At 45.3% G+C, this 15,302-nt stretch overlaps 1 protein-coding gene across 1 annotated transcript in view; it reads left to right on the top strand.

Moving 5' to 3' along the window:
- The window catches only part of CD244 (CD244 molecule), a gene marked incomplete at both ends in the record, with an annotated part of 32,216 nt that extends 17,178 nt beyond the window's left edge, over positions 1-15,038 (top strand). The window contains 8 exons of the mRNA XM_082833846.1: positions 5,088-5,426; positions 5,516-5,791; positions 7,217-7,324; positions 7,768-7,835; positions 9,993-10,046; positions 12,326-12,391; positions 13,806-13,862; positions 14,958-15,038. Coding sequence (XP_082689972.1) covers positions 5,088-5,426; positions 5,516-5,791; positions 7,217-7,324; positions 7,768-7,835; positions 9,993-10,046; positions 12,326-12,391; positions 13,806-13,862; positions 14,958-15,038 — 1,049 coding nt within the window. The remainder of the gene's footprint in view (positions 1-5,087; positions 5,427-5,515; positions 5,792-7,216; positions 7,325-7,767; positions 7,836-9,992; positions 10,047-12,325; positions 12,392-13,805; positions 13,863-14,957) is intronic.
- Between the last annotated feature and the right edge of the window lie 264 nt (positions 15,039-15,302).

The raw sequence follows: 15,302 nt of genomic DNA on the forward strand, positions 1-15,302 counted from the left end.
ACACCAATCAGTTATTAAATATATCCTTGCAGGGCAGAACTGAAGTGTTCTGGGCGGGACCAACTGACACCCTAGTGCTGCAGTAGCCGGGCAAGGCTACCGTCCCTATGCCGCCGCGCCGCCTCAGCCGGTCACAGCTAGACAGAGTCCAATGCTATGTTGAATAGAAGTAGTGAGAGTGGGCATCCTTGCCCTGTTCCAGATTTTAACAGGAAGGATTTCAGCTTTTCACCATTGAGTATTATATTGGTTGTGGGTTTGTCATAAATGGCTTTAATTATGTTGAGATATGTTCCCTCTATACCCACTTTCATAAGAGCTTTTTTAAAAATCATGAATGGATGTTGAATTTTGTCAAATGATTTTCCTGTGTTTGCTGAGATAATCATGTGGTTTGTCTTTCTTTTATGAATGTGGTGTATCACATTGATTGATTTATGTATGTTGAACCATCCTTGTGACCCTGGAATGAAATCAGCTTGACCATGGTGTATGATCCCTTTTATGTTATGTTGGACTCAGTTTGTTAATATTTTGTTAAGGATTTTTGCATCTATGTTCATTAAAGATATTCGCCTATAATTTTCTTTTTTTGTGGTGTCTTTGTCTGGTTTCAGTGTCAGGATGATGATGGCTTCATAGAAGCCATGAATTTGGGAGTATTCCCTCCTCTTAAATTTTTTTTGAATAGTTTGAGAAGGATAGGTATAAGTTCTTCTTGGTATGTTTGGTAGAATTCCTCAGTGAAGCTGTTCAGTTCTGGATTTTTGTTTGCAGAGAGTTTTGTTTTGTTTCATTTTTAAATTACAGATTCTATTTTACTTCTAGTGATCAGTCTAATTAAACGATCTGTTTCTTCTTGACTCAGTTTTGGCAGGCTGTCTGTTTCTACAAACTTGTTCATTTATTCCAGGTTGTCCAGTTTGTTTGCATATAACTATTAGTATTCTCATAATCTTTTTGTATTTTTGTGGTATCTGTGGTTAAAATTTCCCTCTTTCTTTTCTTATTTTGTTTATTTCGGTCCTCTCTCTTTTCTTCTTGGTGACCTTGGCTAGAGGTTTGTTGATTTTGTTTACCTTTCCAAAAAATTAGCTCTTGGACTTATTGATCTTTTCTATTGGTTTTTTTTGATCTCTATTTTATTTATTTCCTCTCTGATTTTCATTATTTTCTTCCTTATATTGACTTCGGGTTTTGTTTGTTCTTCTATAATTCTTTTAGGTGGTAGTTTAGGTTGTTTGTTTAAGATTTTTCTTGTTTTTTGATGCAGGCCTGTATTGCTTAGAACTGCTTCTGTTGCATCTCATAGATTTTATAAGGTTGTGCTTTCGTTTTTGTTTGTCTACAGGTATTTTCTGATTTCTTCTTTGATTTCACTTTTGATCCAGTGGTTTTTTAAGAGCATGTTGTTTAGTCTCCATATGTTTGTTCTTTTCCCATTTTTCTTTCTGTGGTTGATTTCTAGTTTCATATTGTTGTGGTCAGAAAAGGTCTCAGTTGAGTTCATTTTTCAGTTATTTTATATTTTATTCCTACAATTTTCATTTGGTTCTCAAAAAATTCATTTTTTCAGGTAACTATTGCTGCATAATGAAGCACTTCCAAACTTAGTAGTTTAAAACAACAACCACTTATTTAGTCAATGATTCTGCTAGTTGGCAATTTGGGCGGGGCTTAGCTGGGTCATTATTTTCATTTCAGCTTGCACCATTTTTGCATATAGGGTCAGCTGCCAGATTGACTGGGGACGGCTGATCTAAGAAGGCCTCAGCTTGCTGCATGTGATCTCTCATCCTCCAGGAGGCTATCTGAGTCTTGTTTATATGTCAGCTAGACAACATGCCAAGAGAACATGTAGAGGCACATTCCAAGAGGCCTGTGCAAGGCCTCTTCAGATCTAGGCTTAGAACTGGCACAACAGCATTTTTACTGCATTCTGTTCAGAAAGCCAGCCCAGTTACAAGAGATGGGAAAGTGAACTCAATCTCTTGAGGATGGAAGGAGCTGCAAAGTCACATTTCAGGGAGAATAGCCATTTTGCTTTCTATCACACTAGTTCTCTGCTGTAATTCTCAAACATATTTTATTTCTTTGAACATGTTAAACAAAATTACTTTAAAGTTTATGGCTGATAACACTATTATCTAGATGTCCCTTGGATTTATTTCTATTTTTTCTTTTGGTTTTTGGACATGTTTCCTCTTCTTATGCCTGTTTATTTTTTTATTTCATTTTGGACACTGTTGTATGAAAAATTTTAGAAATAGTTTAATGCACTGGTTTTTGTTATTTTCCTCCAGGAATAATTTGTATTTGCCTCTAGTCAGATTAGAAATACTAGAGATATTAGATAATGTTAATCCAATTCAGCGTTGAAATTATTCAAAACTGGGCTTCAATCTCTGTGAGAGCTGGCCTATTTCTTTTCTTTTTTATTAACTTTTTGGCTGCATTGGGTCTTTGTTGTAGTACATGGGCTTTCTCTAATTAAGGAGAGCTGGGGGCTACTCTTCATTGGGGTGCATGGCCTTCTCATTGCGGTGGCTTCTCTCGTTGTAGAGCATGGGCTCTAGGTGCGCAGGCTTCAGTAGTTATGGCGCACAGGCTCACTAGTTGTGGCTTGCGGGCTCTAGAGTGCAGGCTCAGTAGTTATGGCACATAGGCTTAGTTGCTCCATGACATGTGGGATCTTCATGGACCAGGGATCGAACCGGTGTCCCCTGCATTGGCAGGCAGATTCTTTTTTTATTTTTAAATTAATTAATTAATTAATTTTTGGCTGTGTTGGGTCTTTGTTGCTGTGCGTGGGCTTTCTCTAGTTGTGGTGAGCGGGGACTACTCTTTGTTGCGGTGTGCGGGCTTCTCATTGCGATGGCTTCTCTTGTTGTGGAGCATGGGCTCTAGGGTGAGCAGGCTTTAGTAGTTGTGGCACGTAGACTCAGTAGTTGTGACACGTGGGCTCTAGAGCGCAGGCTCAGTAGTTGTGGTGCACAGGCTTAGTTGCTCTGCAGCATGTGGGATCTTCCAGGACGAGGGCTTGAACCTGTGTCCCCTGCATTGGCAGGCAGATTCTTAACCACTGTGCCACCAGGGAAGTCCTTGGCCTATTTCTTGTTCACCCTTACTCTTAGTGTGTAGACCTTTATGGTACAAACCCCAAATCTGCTGGATTTTAGGTATACCCACTTCCTCTCAAGAGGTTCCTGAACTCCATGTTCTCTTAGTTCCTTGAGCTTATTGTAAGCTCTGCTTAGCTTCTCAGCATTTCAGATGCTTTTTATGGACTCAGAAGATGCCTCCAAGGAGCAGCAGTCAAAAATTCTGGTTTCACCTCTCTGAGTTTCCTTCTTCCAGATCTTGGCCCTATAACTTTATACTGCTTTATTAGCTCTCTGATGCCATTAACAACATACTTTTTTACTTTGCCCATTTTTTCTAGTTATTCTCAGTGGGAGCATTGGTTAGCATGTCTTAATCTGGTCTTCCATGATCCGAATTAGAATTCTTTAGATGATTATGTATCTCAACCTTAAATGTATGCTGTGGCATGAAAGCATGTTCTATTTCCAGATCACAAATTCTCTGGAGTCAGGAACCATATCTTACACATGAAGAGGCCCTGCCTTTTCAGGGCCCTCATTACAGTGGGGACTCAGTAAGGACTCAATAATTGGTGATGACAGTTCATGTCCTTTTTGTAGGTTTAGTAATTATTTTTCTGTTCACCTTTGTTCTCAACATCTTTAGGCAGTGCTAGGACCTCAAGAGACAAAGTCACAGAGATATATATCACAGTCTCTGCTTTTGGCTTGGTAATAAGCAGAGCCAGTCCAAATCATGGGACTATGAGTAGGAACCTCATGTGTTTTACTCTTAGGAGTGTCAAATCAGAGGAACATATTATATTAACCAGATAGTAATTACGAGTCCTTTAATTATTTACTTAGTCTCTTGAGAAAATGCTGACATGAAGGTATGGTTAGGAGTGAGTGTATTTATAATGCACGTGGACATCTAAAGATCTCTCTCCATCGCTCTCTTCTCAATGTCCTCCATTTTAACAGATCTGTTTGTATAACTATCTCCTTCTTCTATTCTCTCCTCCAAATTCTCCCTGACCCTTTTCAACCTGCCCAGACAGACCTTTATATTTCCAGCCTCCACTGGGCCATGTCACATAGCTTCCTTGCCAAAAATGGTACAGGGATTTCCACTTGTTTTCATTGATTGCACTGGAGTACTCTAGGGTAGGCAATGACAAGCAGCTCTACGTCACATTCTCACGGTCATTAGCCCCCATAATGGTCCTTAGAGAGGGATGTTCTAGGATATGCCTTGGTAATATAGTTTTATTTTTCTCTATTTGTTTTCTATGGAGCAATCCTGTGGATACTTTCTAGTAACTAAAAAATTGGTGAACACTAATGAATAAAGACCACAATCTTATGTGCAAAGTGCTACAAGAAAGGATTATGAATCTAGTTCTATGAGGACGGAGGATGGAGGAGGGAGCCATTAGTTCAGCTTGGAGGGTTAGTCTTATTAGGTCTGGCCATTAAGAATTTCCAGCAGTCACTGATGGCCACTGTCGGTTGCCTCAGCACTGCAGGGAAGGAGTGACATCATATATGATATTTATAATAATTATGGTTAAGAATTCATCCTCTAAAGCCAAATTGACTGGATTTTAAGCTCATCTTTCTCACTGTGTAACTTGGGCCAATTACTTTTAAGTTCTTTCTGATTCAGTTTCCTAACCTGTAAAATGGGGATAAGACTCTTTTAGGGTCATTGTAAAGTGAAATAGTAAAAATATGTAAAGTGTTTAAAATCTATCTGTCCCATAATAAGAACTCAGGAGATTTTAGCTATTATTACTGGTGTGTGGGCCCTTCAGGCACAGAGCATGGAGGGAGGGGAGGCAGATAAGGGAGATACACTTTCAGGTTCTCTTAGACTTTGGGCTCCTCATATGCATTTCCATCCTCTTGGTTTAAGGGAGGTCACATCCAACAACCCACAATGCTCAGGCTTGAAATTTTCTTTCCACCTCCAGCCTGGGTTCTCTTTCCTATAATCCCTAGGTTCTGCTGATCATGTGGTTGGAATCTCGGGAGAGTCTGTCTGGTTACGGCCCCCCAGCATACAGATAAGGACATACTCTGTTATATGGAAGATGAAGCCATACTCAAATTCAAGCTGTTATTTCATATACTCTTGGAAGAATGTTTCCAGCCAGAGCGATGTAGGGAAGAGTTTGAATTGGACTTCAAATCATTTCAACAATAGACTGAGCTTTATAAGAGAAAACTTAACTCTTCTCATCATGGCAGTTCAGCAGCAGGACAGTGGCCTCTACCTCCTGGAGGTCACTGAAGACACTGGGAAGGTTTGGAGACATCAGTTCCACGTCTCTGTATTTGGTGAGTCCTCAGGACAGCTCATACTGCACCTTTGACTCCTGCAGGGCTTGTATTTCCAGCACCTTTCTGATCAACATCTCTGCTTCCAGATCGTGTTGAGAAGCCCCAGCTGGTGGAGAAGTGGAAGGTCCTGGACAGGGGGATGTGCCAAGTGACTCTGTCCTGCTCAGTCTCCAGAGGTGGTGATGTGAGCTATGCTTGGTATAAAGGGACTGAGCTGATTCAGACACCCAGGAACCTCACCAAACTGGAGGAGCAGATTGATGTCAGTGGTTTGCACACATACACCTGCAATGTCAGCAACCCTGTCAGCTGGGCAAACCACACCCTCCAACTCACACAGGGCTGTCTGAATGCCTACTCGAGTAAGTGGAGCTCTTTGCGCTGTAACAGGGGCTGAAGGTGTGGGACCCCACAGCCAGGCTCATGTGCAAAGGAGGCTTGGCTCTGAGATCCCTTGGCTGCCTCCCCCAGGGCTTTGCAGTCCTTCCCCAGGGAGGTCCTGGCCTCTAGGCACACAGTTTCCATAAAGTCAGGGCTGTCTTTGTCTGGGAAGAATTTTATCCCAATAAAGAATCTCCTTCTGGGAGATGTGCATTTCTCCTTCATGTAGGGAATGCTTACTTGTTTGGTGAGTCGCAGCCCTGCCATGATTCTGATCATCACTTCCTTTCTCTGAGAGACTGATGGAGATCTACTTTCTCCTCCTGAGTGATAACTCCCCCAAACCATATAGCTCCCCAAGAGGTAACTACGCTGTACACAGTACTCTGAGTCATAGGGTCATCAGGATGATCTTGGGGGTAGCCAGAAGAGTTCTTGGGTTGTTTTTGCTTATGCACATCCTAAGAGTTACCCCGAGTTAAGTTTACACCACTATTGATTAGGTAAACAAAGAATGACTGTGCCATCAGCATGGGCATGACGGGAAAAAACAACCCACAGTTCCCATACTTAAGGAACTTATAATCAAATGGGGCAAAAAAGAAACAAGCAAGCTGAAGTAATGTGGAGTGACAAGGACACTGGAGTTTGGTTCATGCCAGCCATGGCTTCATCATTCACTAGCTCTGTGAACTGAGGCTGATGCATTACTTCTCTGAGACTCAATTTTTCTTTTGGGTAAAATGGGGATGATAATTATAAGTACCTCACAGGATTGCTGTTGAGGTTAAATGAGATAATGTTTGTAAAGAGCCTAGTCAGCTGGCATCTGGAACTTTAATTCATTTCCCTTCTCCCCATGTTGGCTGGGTTATATAAGAGGCTACACGTGGGACACAAATGTTAACGTTTGAATGAAGAGCAATGAAAGCAAGAATAGCAGAAGGTGAAATGGAAGACTTGCCTGGCACATAGTAGGTGTGCAACAAATGTTTGTTGAGTTCAAAACAAAAGAGTGAATGGATTAACATTTGCTGTGCCAGATGTTTTACATATATTAGACTGCGTAATTAACCCCCATGTGTAGATAACATTATCTCCTTTCTGTGAGTGACAAAACAGAGGCTCAGAGAGTTTAATTAAGGAAGTTGCCCAAGGGCACAGAGGTTATAGAATTAGAATCGAGCCTGGCCTCTGAGATACTAATACCCAGACTCTTAGCATCACTCAGGGGAGGTCACCCAATTGAGAAGAGAGATGACTTTGGTGGTGAATTCACAGGGTGCGAGGGGACCAGCCATTTGAGAGAGGAGTGTGGGTTTTGAGACAGTCCCTGCAGCAGACAGGTGGGAAGGGAGAACAGAGAGGGCTTAGCACTCAGGCCTGGTGCCTTCCATATCCCTCAGATTTCATCTTTCTGTCCACTTTGGTGAGCATCATGATTCTCCTAACGGCATTGTTCCTGGGCGCCCTCACCTGCTTCTATGTGCGGAGGTGGAAGAGGAAGCAGTCACGTAAGTGGGGGGTTCCTAGGAGGTGTGTTGCCTGATTTGTCATCCCCAGTGGCATGTGCCTGGGAGTACAGTACCTGCTTTTCCTTGGGGGCATTGAGGTATGTGTGTGTGTGCTTGGGGGAGGGGAAGCAGTGGCTGCTGGGCCCTCTCTCCCAGGCCACGCCTTCTGGGGTGGCTGCTGGATGTTTACAGTCTGATCCCCAATGTGCAGATTTACCTGCACTCTGCCTGGCCTGACGGAATAGGTATGTCAGGGCAGGTTGCTGCCACTGTGCATTTCGGGTATCCTAGGAAGAGCACTAATCTGCCTCCTTTCTAGAACTTTTCTCAAGGTCTTGGTCATCTGGGATGGAGGGAGGATTTCCAGAAGCAGAAGCCTGGACAGGACGCCCTCTGGAGGTCTCTGCAGCTCTTTTCTTTGCTTCTTTGCTTTCCTCTCACAGAGACCAGACCAGAGGAATTTCTGACGATCTACGAAGATGTCAACAACGTGCAAACCAGGAGAAATCAAGTACGGCACCCTAGGGGCTGCGGTTTCTCTCAGCTAGTCTGGGAGATGCTCTTGGGAGAATGACCATCCAGAGCAGGGGGTCCAAGAGGACCAGACAATTGTCCTCAGTCCTCCCCATCTGTCTTTTCTCCGACAGCCTCCTAGCTCTGGCCGTGGAGGAAAAGAGGAAAACGAGGGGGCCGGGGTGCAGAAAAAATGAAGGAGGCAGAAGGGGCATCTTGGTGCAGCCTCGCACCTGTTGGGGAGGGATGGCCCCCCGGTGTCCTCATTTCTGTCCTGTCTTACCAGCCAGGCTCAGCCCCAGGAAGAGTCCAACCTTCTTGTATTTTGCGTCTGACCACAAATTCTCGTGTCCCTGCAAGCCCGAGTTTACTTTTGCGGGTCCCTTGATCGTTGCCCAGGCTGAGAAGGAGGCCAGCCTGAGCAGCCAGAGCACAGCGGTTTCGCAGATGCCTCAGTGGTCTGTGCTCACAGTGCTCTGGGAGGAAGAGGCCCGGGTCTGGCTGCGGTGCTAGAGAGAGTAACCAGGTTAGCACAAAGGTTAGTTCCTCTGCGAACCTCTCTGGCCAGTCAGTCTCTGCAGGTAGTGGCCAACTCTGCCTGTCATCCAGGGGTGTCGAAGAGGAGGAAACTGCAGGGGGCTGCAGGGGCCCTCCTGCTGTTCTGCCCCTGAGCAGGGCAGGATGTGTGACAGGCCTCGGGGAAAGGCAGTGCCCAGCTGAGATGCCAGGTGGGAAGGGTGATGGGCGTGGGGAGGAAGGGCCCTCTTCCCACCCCTATTCCTGGTGCTTCACCTGCGGGGGCGAGGCAGGAAGTCACAGCAGTGGGACTCTTGCTTGTCACAGGTGTGAGGCCCTGTGAGACCTCATAGAACAGAGAAGCAGCTTCCCAAAGGTCTGGGCTCAGTGGGAATTAGGAATCAGTGTGGCTCCCCTGGCCTGTTTCCTTGCCCCACCCAGGGAATATTTTGGGACATGAAAAACAAAAGGAGACTTTGTTTCTCCCATCATTACTGGATGCTGGTGCAAATTCCTGAGAGCAAGTGCATCTTCCTACAGCCACGGATGCCCAATTGCTCAGTAAAAATAACCTTTCTTCCCCAACAAAATGAAGGTGACTTCAGATTAAGTAAAACGGAGGAGAAGACAAAGGAAAATAACTACTCAGAGTAAAAGAGACCTCTTGGGGATTCAGGTCTGTTACTCTGCATCTGACTCAGGGCTTCCTCCCTCCGTGGCCGCATCTCTCTATGGCCTGTCCCTACTGTCCCCAAGGTTCTGCTTGAAGGCCTAAATCTCAAGTCTCACGTGCTCTCACTTTGGGCCCCAGCTCTGACCTTTCTGGAGACACTTCACTCAGGTCTGGGCAGAAGAGAAAAGCACAAACTCCTGTTTCTTGCCAGATGCCAGCGACTCCAGCCTCCACGGACGGTTCATGTTTCTCTGCTCCTCTTAGCGTCTTCCTGCTTCTGGGGAGTTCAGCTTCTTCCTTGTCTAATGGACTCTAATGGTCTCCATGGGCTCTCCCCTAGAGCCCCGCCTGGCAGTCTGTGTTCGGGGTCGAGCAGCATGAAATGCCTCCAACCCCAGTCTCCCGTGGGACAGGACTGAAGAGGGAAGCCGGAAGGGCATGTGCTCCCTGCCTTTGGCCTCGCTCCAGGGCTCCACCCAGCACCACCAGCACTGCTCAGAGGCTGGCTTGAGGCCAAAGGCAAGCTGGCCACCAAAGCTGGATCTAGAGAGGGGGCTTTAGAACATTTAGAGTGCCTGAATTTGTGTCCTTATAGGTACGACTCAGATTAGAGCCCCACCCAAAGCTCTGCCCGTTATCAGTAGTTATGTTGCAAATTTAGTCAGAAAGTCAGCAAAGGCAAGTTTCTAAGTTACTCAAGTAAAGCAAGTGACAGGAGACCCTTTGGGCAGGGTCACTCGATGCAATTCTTTCACACTTGGGAGGTTCCTCACTTCTGACACTAACTGCTGCACGGTGAGTCGCTCCTACTGTCTCTCCCTATCCTGAGATGCTCAAAGAACACCTCCCTCCCAGGTTCCCGGGAGCGCCTCTTCTTATGCTGTTTCTCCCCGACTCGATCCAAATTCAGACAGACACAGCTGTCTGCTCACGTTACCATATGTCCTTTTACTATCTCTTGTGCAGGAGCAGAATTCCCCTGGAGAAGGGATAAGCATCTACTCCATGATCCAGTCCCAGGTACCACTCTGGTTTCTCGAATCCATTCTGTACCTGTCCATGGGGTTTCCTAATGCCCCCTAGACACTCACACCCTTGAATGGCAGAGTAAGACCTTGGTGCTCCTGGAGTCCGGAAGACAGCTTGGCCTCAGCTGCATTAAGTTGTTTGTAAAGATGAGTGTGATTCTGGAATGTCTCGACAGATGAATAGAGCTGGAAAGTCTGATGCAGACATTCTTTTCTCTTCCATGCCTGGTAGCAAGTGTGGTCCAGATAAAGTCAGTGGGAGGAGGAAACTTGTCAGGGGACTCAACTTCTGTTTTCCCTCCCTGTTGCTTCCAATACTTGGGGGCCTTGCACTTTTTATTCCTGCCCTTGATTATACCTGTTTTCAGGAGAGAATGCATCTGTGTTGTTCTCTTTTATCTAATTATGACTTAACAATAGCATTTATTAAGCACTTAACATGTCTATTTTCTTATTGAATGTCACAAAACAACCTCATGAAGTAGGTCTAATAAAAACCCCATTTCGGGGACTTCCCTGGTGGCGTAGTGGTTACGAGTCGGCCTGCCAATGCAGGGGACACGGATTCGAGCCCTGGTCCAGGAAGATCCCACATGCCGCGGAGCAACTAAGCCCGTGCGCCACAACTACTGAGCCTGCGCTCTAGAGCCCATGAGCCACAACTACTGAGCCTGCATGCCACAACTACTGAAGTCAGTGCGCCTAGAGCCCATGCTCCACAACAAGAGAAGCCACTGCAATGAGAAGTCCGTGCACCACAACGAAGAGTAGCTCCCGCTCGCCACAACTAGAGAAAGGCCGTGCGCAGCAACAAAGACCCAACAAAGCCAAAAATAAATAAATTAAAAAAAAACCCCATTTCGTGGATGAGGAAACAAACTCAGAGGTTAACTAACGTGCTCAAGGCCACATAGCTGTGTTGCGGCAAAGTTGAGCCAAATTGTTTCCGAGTCTTCACTCCACCTCCACCTACTTCATCTCTAACATTCTGGGATTGTGGAAATTCACCCGTAAACTGGAGAAGGGGCCTGTACTGTAATATTGACTGCTAAAATGACTGTATTGATAACCCAGACTGCGGAGGCATCTCTCGCAAAGGAAACACTGCCCCCTGGTGGCCAGTAATGATAATTTCTGATACAAATGACATTATTTTACCTATTTATTTTTTAAAGAATTAAGGCTTGAAGCACCAACCTCTTCAGCTTGGTGGCTAGGCTGCAGGGCAAAGAAAACTCTTGGGGAATGGTGATAAGCTTCAGAGGGAGATCAAGAAAAGAGGGAAGAGGAGAAGGGAAGGCAATGGAGGGGAGAGGAAGAGAAGAGAGAAATGGAAGAGAGGGAGGAAAGGAGGAAGGAACGTGCCCGACCCCTCAGAGCCACTCTGGAATTCCCAAGCTGGGTGTTGCCTACTTCTACTCCCCTTAAAATAACGTGATCCACTGATAATGGGTCAAAGTCAAAGAGAGATGTAAGGGCCATTGATATCTGGCAGTTTTCTGGCTTTAGTCACATTGAATTCCAACAAGAGGAATTTAAATAAATGCAAGGAAGAAATCCTCCTAGACTGAGATGATGGTGAGAATGAGATTTCTCCTCTGGAGCATCTTAAAAAGAGGATGGTTACCTGCCTTTGAGGACACCTGGCTCAGGTCCAGAGAGGGAAGGCATGATGTCAGAGGGAGGCACTGAGGTGTTGAGGAAAGAACCTTGGAGAGTCTGAGGTTTAGATCCTCCCCTTTTGGAGTCTCATCTGTAGAATGGGGCAAATTATGATTATTCCTATTTTGTAGGAGTGTTATAAGGGTTAGGGGAGAATGCATATACAGAATAAGCACTCAAAAAGTAGCAGTTGTCTTTTTTTGTTGTTTGTTTTTTTTTGCCGTACGCGGACCTCTCACTCTCGTGGCCTCTCTCGTTGCGGAGCACAGGCTCCGGATGCGCAGGCTCAGCGGCCATGGCTCACGGGCGCAGCCGCTCCGCGGCATGTGGGATCTTCCCAGACCAGGGAACGAACCCGTGTCCCCTGCATCGACAGGCAGACTCTCAACCACTGCGCCACCAGGGAAGCCCACAGCTATCTTTAATAACAGAGCAGGACTACCTTTCAGGTTGTCTGACCTCCCAACTAGTCCAGGATTCTTTTCACTAACACTTAAACCTGCTGTCTGGGCAAGGTTGAAGGGGAGAAATGGAAGAGATAGATGCCTGCCTCCCCAGGGTTGTGTTGGATCTCTGCTTCTGAAATGGTTTTATTTCTCTTTTCTATAGTCTTCTGCTTCCACATCACAAGATAACGCACATATATTGTATTCATTAGCACATTCTTCCTGGAAGGTAAGTCTCCTCCGCAGGGTGCTCTTTATGCAGATACGTATTTTGCCTGTGCATACGCAGGCATGTCTTTGCAGAGGGTGTGTGTGTGTGTACTTCTGAGTGAGTTGTCTTCCACTGTGTGTATCTGAGTAGCTTGTGTTAAATGACTGTGTTTAAATGTTAATGGGTCAACTAGAAATGCCTTTCTGGTTCTGTCTGGAGAAAAAGAACAGCTCTGAGATTAGGAGAAGAGTGGATTCTATAGGAGTTTCTGTGGGAGGCAGAGGACCGTCAAAGACAGAAAGGAGGTGCTTTGTGCAGAAGGACCACAGAGTCCTCATTAGACCAACTGAGGCTATGGTGGGAGATAATGGAGTCATTTCCAAGGCAGAGGCATATAACCTGGAACTGGAGGAGTAGACTGGACCTAGAGAGAAACAGTGTTGACTTTCAGAGAATCAGACAAAGGTTCTGGCCAGTCACCTGCTGGTGGTGGTCTCCAGAACGAGGCAACCCATCACGGTCTCCTTGAATCCTTCTCCAAGCTGAGCTCACAGCTGTTACATGTGCCTGGGACCACAAAGTGGGACATCCTAGTGCCCATGGTCATATTTCCACCTTGGGGGGTGGGGGGGGGGGAAGAATGTTAATTCCAAGGCTGGAGTCACAGTATGAAGCCAAAACCTTACCATGGTAGTATGGGAAGTTTGGGATCTGCCAAACTGTGGAAGTGTTGAGTTCATGTGTGTCAGGATCCTGTGTTTGTGTCAAATAGGGGAGAGGTTTGGGAAGATTTTTAGACTTTTCACTCACCCTCCTTCTAATAAGTCATTAAATCAACTTGGATTCTACCATGAGAGGTATTTATATTTAAAGTATACGCTAGAGTTTATGGACATATAGATGGTCACGGGCACCATGATCACATGCTTTTGTATTAGGTTGTGAAGGCTCTGTAGACTACTGAAAGTGCTTCTGAGTTCCTGCACTGTCTCCAGTATTTCACCATGTTCAGGGTATGTGCTAGGATTGGTACTTATGTATGTGCCAGAATTGTTTACACTAAGGTGTGTATGTATGCTGTGTGTTGAAAAGATACACAGTTTGAGGCAGTATTTGTATTAGGTTTGTCTGAAGGGGGTGTGTGTGTGTGCTGGGAATGTGTGTATGTGTGGATTTTAGGGATCTGTGGGTGTGGGATACTAAACTCTTTTGGTTCAGAAATGTCATATCATAGGCAAGTATGTACTGTGCCTTCTCTGGAAACCATAAACACCATTGTTTACTCCCGGGGTAGGAAATTCTATTCACTCCTGGCTGGGGACACTTCAGGGACTTTCTGGGCCCTGAGTCTCCTTTGGGACCTCTCACCTCAGTTAGGAGTGGTACATTTCTTAACTTGAAGTTAAGCACTCTTTACCCTCTGAATTTCCAGTCTGGATCCAAGAAGACGAACCGCAACACTTCCGTCAATAAAACTATCTATGAAGAGGTAAGGAGCTCCTCTGAATGGGTTTCGTGCTCATAGCATAGCCCTGAACTCATACACGTGTGAAAAGTCATCCATAGAGTCTCAGGGCTGTAGGGACTTTAGGGATCTTCTAATCCAAATCTTCATTTTAGAGATGAAGAAACTGAAGCTCAAAGAGAGTGATGGTCTAACCCAAGATCATATCATATTTTGGAGTTTGACCCCTGTTGGGGAGATAGAGTTTTAAATTAGAGCTATCCCCAGGCTAGTTTCCCAGCTGTGTGCCACACACTGGACATCTCTCCTTTCTACGGGTATGTGTGTGTTGGGGAACGGGGAGCAGAGAAGGGAGGATAAATGAATTTAACTGATTTTCCCATTAGTAAGTAATTGAGAATCATTCCAGGATATAGGTGATCTTCAGCTGCTGCTGGGATGGACACTGCACGAAAGAGACCAACGAGCCTGGTGGCCGAAATGATTCCCATCAGGCCATTTAGGGAATGGAAAGTAGGGACTCAACGTTTATTGGAGGTTTATTGCATATATATATATATATATATATATATATATATATATATATATGCCTGCCAGTGTCTTCATGTGAACTATCTTATTTAATCCTCACAGAATACTATGAGGTAGTATAATTATACTTCCCATTTATACCCAGAGAATTTAAAGCGTGGAGAGCACCCCACCCATCAGCCTCATTTAACACCTGAGCTTCCACCTGTGGCCTGATAAAGATGTTGCCCCTGGTCACAAGGGAGAGGGTAGAGGGGGGCCTGCTGGAATTTCTGGCACTTGAGCTGCGGCCCTACAGTAAAGCCAGCTGGACAGGCCAGGGCTGTAAAGGACACCATGTGGGCCAAGGCAATCTAGGTGGGTCACGAAGAGGGGTGGTGTGGTTAAAAAGCACTACAAATGGAGCCAGAAGAACTGGATTCAAGCCCCTCCTTTACTTCTTACTAGTCGTTGACCCTGAATTATTTGCTGTACCCATGTGAGCTTCCTTTTCTTATAATTATGAATCGGGATACTAATTCATGGCCCACAGGGTTGTTATAAGGATCTCTTGGTGGGAGGGTCTGAAGTTCTCCTTTTCTTCTGCAGGTGGGAAAGAGAGCACCCAAAGCTGAGAACCCGGCTCGACTGAGCCGCAGGGAGCTGGAGAACTTCTGTGTATATTCCTAGTTGCCGCAGCTGTTCTCATCTTCCTTACAGTCCAGCTTCTGTTACAATGGATGACACCACACGACTCTCTGCAGAGCAGTTCCTAGTCTGGAGAGGATATGAGAGTTTGTGCATGGTCTATATTTTGTTTTGAAAAAATGATTGCTAACAGCCATTATAGGAGCAATGCTGTTAAATACTATCTCAACTCACAGACTGGACAAGAATGAGTAGAGATATTGGGTAGTTTCCAAAAACGGACTCAGCAATCCAAGTACTGGTAAT

The sequence above is a fragment of the Leucopleurus acutus genome (genome assembly GCF_964270905.1).
Source record: "Leucopleurus acutus genome assembly, chromosome: 2".
In the NCBI taxonomy this organism is placed as follows: domain Eukaryota; kingdom Metazoa; phylum Chordata; class Mammalia; order Artiodactyla; family Delphinidae; genus Leucopleurus; species Leucopleurus acutus.